Source organism: Limulus polyphemus, unplaced genomic scaffold (assembly GCF_000517525.1).
Source record: "Limulus polyphemus unplaced genomic scaffold, Limulus_polyphemus-2.1.2 Scaffold1216, whole genome shotgun sequence".
In the NCBI taxonomy this organism is placed as follows: Eukaryota; Metazoa; Arthropoda; class Merostomata; order Xiphosura; family Limulidae; genus Limulus; species Limulus polyphemus.
Window position 1 is genome coordinate 209219 of NW_013666826.1, and position 6892 is coordinate 216110.

Genomic DNA, 6892 nt, shown 5'->3' on the forward strand with positions numbered 1-6892 from the left:
AAGATGTCTGTTTGAAGAGGAGAAAAATATTGTTGCGGCATCGAGTCACATGACTACTGTGACGCAACGTTTCTAGAACTATCATGTACTTTGGCGAATGCTCTAGTGTTTGCTAGATGGGGTAGGCGGGTATATATAAGAGGGGACAACGTGACGAGGAAGGTAATGTGTGTATAGATAGTGAGTAATTGATCTGCAGTCAGAAGTATTATTGACGTTCGTTGATATAGCGTTGTTTAGCGCGATTGTTGAAGTTGAGTGTATCGGTAAAGTTGTATTCGGAAAGAATAAACCAGTTTTTATTAAGAAAGAACTTGTGTCGCTTAAATTTCGTCGGAACGAAGTTACGGAAAGTTAATTAACAAACGGAGACGTGACAATATTACTCGTATGCTTCAGAAACTCCATTTAAAACAACAACAAAAATGGCTATAAAAATGACAACTTCATGGTCTGTACGTTTTCGATTGATTTATTATATTTAGGCCCCTAGTAGCTCAGTGGTAAGTCTGAGGTCTTATAACACTCAATATAAGGTTTTGATACCAGTGGTTAACACAGCACGGGAAATCCATTGTGTAGCTTTGCACTTAACAACAAATAAACATTTAATTCTTTTTTCGTACATGATATCATCTTTTTAATCAAGAAATTAATTTGTGCCTAAAAGCTATTTCACCCTTGGTTAGTGAAAATACTGGTTCTTATATTAAACCTTTGCTTTTAGGGTCCCATCATTTTTAAAATCTAGAATGACATATTTTGCTAGCGTAATGATTTAAATTAATTTACTATTAATCCAATACAGATGCAAAGCTAGCTTTCTTTGAAAGTTTATCTCCATTAATTGACTATGAAATTGGTCGCACTGTGGCGCTGCTAGCTAACACCCGAAGTCGTTTGGCGGAAATAAAACGAAAAATTAGACGAAAAGCGTTTGGCTTTGGCGAATATATTCAAGTTGAAATATGTCTGAGTTAGGCATGTTATATTAGGTAAACATAGCAGATTCAGCGGGAATACTTTTTGTATAAATTAAATGTTTACGTACAGGGCACGGATATTTATGCATGTACAAATAGGATATCGCAAATAGTTGACAAATCTGGTTTTAGACTTGTCATGTAAAGCGTTTTTGTGTGACAAGTTTTTGGCAATACCTTTGAGATATTTTGAATCACTCATTCCTGCAAAACCGTAAATTACTACGAACATTACGTTATTTAACTGAATTCACACCCCTAGCTTTATAATTCGAAAGGGCATATTGAACTGTTGCATCTTATTCTGATGTTTGATCCCAAACTCTCGGCCCTGCATGGCAGGGTGTTTAGGGCGTCCGGCTCGCAGTCTGCGGGTCGCGAGTTCGTATCCTCGTCACGCCAAACATGCTCGCTCATTCAGCCGTGGGGGCGTTATGTGAAGGTCAATTCCACTATTTATTAGTAATAGAATAGCGGTGGGTGGTGATAATTAACTGCCTTCCCTGCTAGCGCAGATAGCCCTCGTGTAACTTTGCGCGAGATTTAACAAACAAACAATCCTGAAGTTGAACCCGGAAGTCGTAATTTAAATAGGCCAAAATGATTTATTAGATGGTATATTAATCATCTACTCGTATACTTATACCATAGCTCGAGGATAGTAAACAGTATAATAAATATTAACGTAACATTTATCTATTGCCTTGTTTTATTAAAATAATTATATATATATATATATGTGTTGCTTTATATTATTTGTTACGGAATAATGTAAAATGAACGAGAATGCTGTCAGTTTGACACTGTATTTTTCTATTTTTTATTTTCTTTCGATCATGCTGTAGTTGCGAAATAATGTGATTGAGATTTGAATTATGTATTTATGTCCCGTTGCCTAAACGTGCATCTCACAGTTGGAGTATGTGTGTTTGTTACCAGAGAAACCGTCAAACCCCAATATTCGAACACATAAAAGAACCACAAAAATTGGCTGTGGATGTTGTTTAGTCTCTGTCTTCCCTCCAATTAGGGAAGGCTAGTGCGCATATCTCTTGTGAAACTTTTTGTAGAATCCTGAAACAAACATACGTATTACGCGTTTAACATTTAAATTAATTTCAGATCAGAGCAGGTTGTGTACTTAAAGTCAGAGCGAAACTAAATACCAACCTGGAAATCTGTATAACTAATTAAATATACTTGTTTTACGTTCCTACGTATAAAGAGTAGGGTGCATTGTTTCATCAGTTGGGTACCCTTGTTGTTGACGATATTTTTCGCCGTAATAATAAAGTACGAAAGAAAAACAACGGCTGAATTTTAAACAAAAATGAACGCGACTTTTTTGACATTTCTTTTAATATTGTCAGTTATTGCTTAGTGGTTAGGGTTTAGGGCTATGGATCGAAAGGCCCGTGGCGTAACATTTGATGCTGCTAAACACGCTTCCCACTTTCAGCTGAGGGTGCGTTATAAAAGAGACATTCAGTACCATTACTTGTTTCAGAAAAATATATAAAACCCTATTGGCGGCGGTTGCTGCTGGTTGGCTGCTTTCTATCTGGTCAGTAATTCAAAATTAGACCACGCCTAAACGCAAGGAGTCACGTTAAGAAAAGTTGCCATTCCGATTGAAAATTCAAGTTTTGTTTCCTGACTCTAAAACGTTAGGCACTTCTGTGTATGTAGGGTCTTCTCTGTTTTGACATGTGGTAATTGAGAGGCAAGACTTCTTGAATCAGATGAGATACTACATCACAGTGGGGCTGGTAACGGTTGTTCGAGTAATATCTCGAGTAAAGAAAAGTAACAGAAAATATACTACGAGAAGGAGAAATAAATGTAATACAAACTGATTTCACAAAATTTGTGTCATTTTACCGATATATCTGATTAAAAACGACTGACCAATAGTTTCTTGTTTTCGACATTTCACTTAGTTACAACTGCATTTATGGTCTCATCATTGCAGCTTTTTAAAATTTTAAATAAAATATATTTTACAAGCTTAATGATTTAAATTAACCAGTTTAACTATTAATCCAATACAGAAACGTGTTTCCCATAGTTACTCATTGATAAAGAGGTAACACTAATAAACACTGTTATAATTTTTCTTTTGATCCCCTGCGAATCAGCGGTAAAGTTACTTACAATTCTAAAATCCCATTGTTTAGATGCGCGCGAACAACTTTTTTAGAATTTGGGCGTTTGTGCTAGAGGGAGTTTTCGCTTCACCGGATGAGCGCATGGCTTGGCGTCTATGTTTGTCGTGGCTCAGCCACCTTGATGAACTCTGTGTTATCTACAATGGATATGGATGGACATGGCGTGGTTGAAATACTATTTAACAATCTCTATTTTTGAAAACTCCTAAAAATAACGAATGTTGTATTTAAAATAAAATTGGTGTAATATTATTTATTTGTTTATTTTGTCCGCTATAGGAAACCAAACGGTTGAACTTGCAAATTTTAAAACAACTTCATAATAACCAGTGTTTTTACAAGAAATTTAATGGTGCTATTTATTTTGTATTTGGTGTAGTATTTAATGACGAAATTAACAATTAATGATTATTGCGCCATTTCTTGATACAACTTTTTAGTACACAGAATTTCCACGGTCACTTTAAACTTAACAACCTTTATAACACACGCTATAAATCACAGTGATTCACACACTTTACTTATGGCACCTACTGTTCGCTCAACTCAATTATTTATCTCTTCAAACTATGTATATCTCTTCGATCTATCTGCCAATCTCGCTGGCTTTCTTTGCTAGGCTTGTATACTAAAAAAATAAAATAAAGAGGGCGCCTCGAACAAACTAGAGTTGCCAGGAAAATTCATGATCTTTCTAGAAACTCCAGCGCGCATGCTCCCAGCGTCGCGTGACTTCCGCTGTCGTAACACTATATTATGGCTAGTATCATTAAATGTATTTGTTTTGTTTTCAGTTCGATTTGTTGGGACAATTTTTTCACACGATATTGGCCTAGGTACGAAACCGGATGCGATTTCTTTTCTCAGAGTTTTTTATTATTATTTATCATTTACTGTTATAAACATTTTAACAGCACACTAGAAAGTTTGAATGCTACGTTTATGTTTCTCAATCTTCAATTACAAATGTTTTGTTTAAATTGTTTAGAATTTAATAAAGGCTTTTAATCTTGATATTATGGTAGAGTTCCTCACTTTTCAATTAGTGTATATTATTTGGATTTTTTCAACTGGAACTACATCTCATGCTTACTTTGGGTTAAATGGTCAGGCTAGAGATCACAAGGTTCAACTATCCTCCCTCCAAATTGTGAACTGCTGACCAGAAGGAAGACAATCGCCGCCTACATGGCTACTCTTTAAAAAATAGCAGGGTTGGTTGTCACTTTTGTAAAGTGCCCATAGCTGAAAGTAAGGAGCTTTTTAAACGGCAGTATCATGGGATCAAAGCTTGGACCTTTCAATCCACAGCCCAGCAGTAAAGCACTATGCCTTGCTTGGCCATTTTTGTAACACAAGTGACAGAAAAGAACAAGTACGGGTGTTTCCATATTTATCAGATACAAATAAAAATGCGACAGAATTAGAACAAAATTCTGCAACGTCCTTTCTCACTCGGTGTCATTATCCTGGGTGTACATTTTCAAGGTGAATGAGCGGGTATAAAGAATGAAACATTTCTACGTGTTACACATGAAGCAGAGAGTGCAAAAGGCATGTACGAAACGAAAATCGTCTCTAGAGTATGCAGCAAAACACGTATCCCTTAGTTTCAATCAATGTTAAGCCTAATCACCTCTATATAAGGTTACACCTCAAAACCAAAGAAAGTATTTTAAATTGGAATTTATATGAAAATATTAAGTTTCCATAATAAATAATATAAAGACAGAGAGATCAGATCAAGTTAATCGATAGTGCACTGTTAAGCCTAACCACCTCTAGGTAAGGTAAAGATATCGATGAGACACCTTAAAACCAAATAAGGTATTTTAAGTTGGAATTTAGGTGAATAGATTAAGTTTCCATAAATAGAGGGGGGGGGACCTGATCTAGTTAATCGGTAATCAATAGTGCAATGCCACAAAAACTACGGTTTCAAGTTTGATGTTTCTTCTCATGCTAAATAAACTGACGGTTGTAAACGTGTCTGAAATGTACCTAAGTATCACTTGCTTGGAATGTCTGTAAATTTGGTATTTATTAGATTAGGGTTATAGAATAATTTTGATGTTCAGTAAAACAGATAAAAAAAAAGTAACTTACCATTTTAAAGATGGTAATGAGAGACGTTTAACCGTATCTGTAAAGAACAAGAATGGTACTACCGATGTATCAACGGTTATTGAATGAAATAGTCTTACCACAGTATCCAAGGAATCACCTTTTATATGCCTTCTCCGAAACCCCAGGCTCAGGAAATGTACCATTTCTTATGCAATAGGCCTAGTTGTAAAACGCCTTCCTATATTTTGGATCCAAATAGGGCTGTAAGATTATGCACGTCATCGACACAGTTACCCAATAACGTGACATTTAGAATAAAAAAAAACAACCTACCGTAAGCTAAATCATCATCGATTAGAGCATTGCAAAGATCGCATGGTATTAAATTGGGCATCATTGTTCCAATGCCTGGAATTTTCTGGTACGGCTAGCTTCTTTGTAGAATGACTATGAGAAATTTTAATGTGACCGTGGTGAAGCTAAGACTAGTACCCCGACACATATAAAAAAAAACAAAAAAACATTTCGTCCTAGTCTCAATTCTTACTAAATAAATGCGATAGTTTGAAAAATGTTCTCTCTTTGTTTTTTTCTTTTTGTTTTGTGTCTGAAAGAGAATATGCGCAGATTCCGACGCAGGTACAATGTTATAGCAAATGTTGCCTAAATGATAGATGTAAAATATTTGAAAGCTGGTTAAATTATACTGGAGAATTATTCTGGTTGTGCTTAAGCCATAAACATCTCACACACAATTAAACCATCAAAAAGAAAGAAAGAAAACAACTTTGAACAAGTGACCAGAGAGAGAAGTTAAGTCAGTCCGTGATATCCACACCAATGGATTGATGTGCCTCTTATAGCGTCCCCATAGTTTAAAGTGGGGGTTGAAAAGAACTCTGCCATAAGGTCAACCCGCGCTTTCTGGAAACACGAAATATTCAATCCACACAGTAAATGAACTTACATTTACACGCGTTTAGCAGAGTATTTCAAAACAGTTTTTATTTTAAGAAACAGTATATATATAATTAAGTTTGTTTGTTTGTAATTAAGTACAAAGGTACACAATGGGCTGTCTGTGCTCTGCTCGCCACGGGTATCGAAACCCGGTTTCTAGCGCTGCAAAACCGCAGACATGCCGCTGTGCCACTAGGGGGCATATGAAAAAAGCTTTTTTGTAAAGTGTTATACAGTTTCCGTTTTGTCAGCCATCACGAGACCCAGCTGTATAATTAAGGGCTTATAACGCCGAAACTTGGGGTTCTATCCCTGCTGCGGGGGCAGCCCATTGTGCAGTTTTACGCTTAACAAACAATAGTTTTGTAAAAATTATTAAAATGTATTTCTGGACAAAACAACAACATAAAAACACGTGTTTTGATTTAACAACCATTTTATATTTACGTCTCTTAAGTATTTGTTAAGTCATTTATTTTCGCGGAGACACTTTAAAAAAGCAGCCATCAGCAAAGCCGCTGACGTAATGACAAATTTGTTCTACTTTTTTTTCCCCCTTTTTTCAGTTTCCACCAAAGCGTCGTGAACTTTTAAAACCGAAAGAATCGGAGGACTAAACTACCAAAGAGCTTTGTTAACAAAAAGAAAAACTGAATGAAAAATTAAATAAAAACCGTAGAAGATATAGCGTATTTTTCCTGATGGAAAAGATTT

At 35.7% G+C, this 6892-nt stretch overlaps 1 protein-coding gene across 2 annotated transcripts in view; it reads right to left on the reverse strand.

Moving 5' to 3' along the window:
- The window catches only part of LOC111086585 (serine-rich adhesin for platelets-like), an 8403-nt gene extending 3079 nt beyond the window's left edge, over positions 1-5324 (reverse strand). For both annotated transcript variants that reach the window (XM_022389963.1, XM_022389962.1), the window contains exon 1: positions 5258-5324. In XM_022389963.1, the coding sequence (XP_022245671.1) occupies positions 5258-5260 (3 nt within the window). In that variant the 5' untranslated portion in view covers positions 5261-5324. The remainder of the gene's footprint in view (positions 1-5257) is intronic.
- Between the last annotated feature and the right edge of the window lie 1568 nt (positions 5325-6892).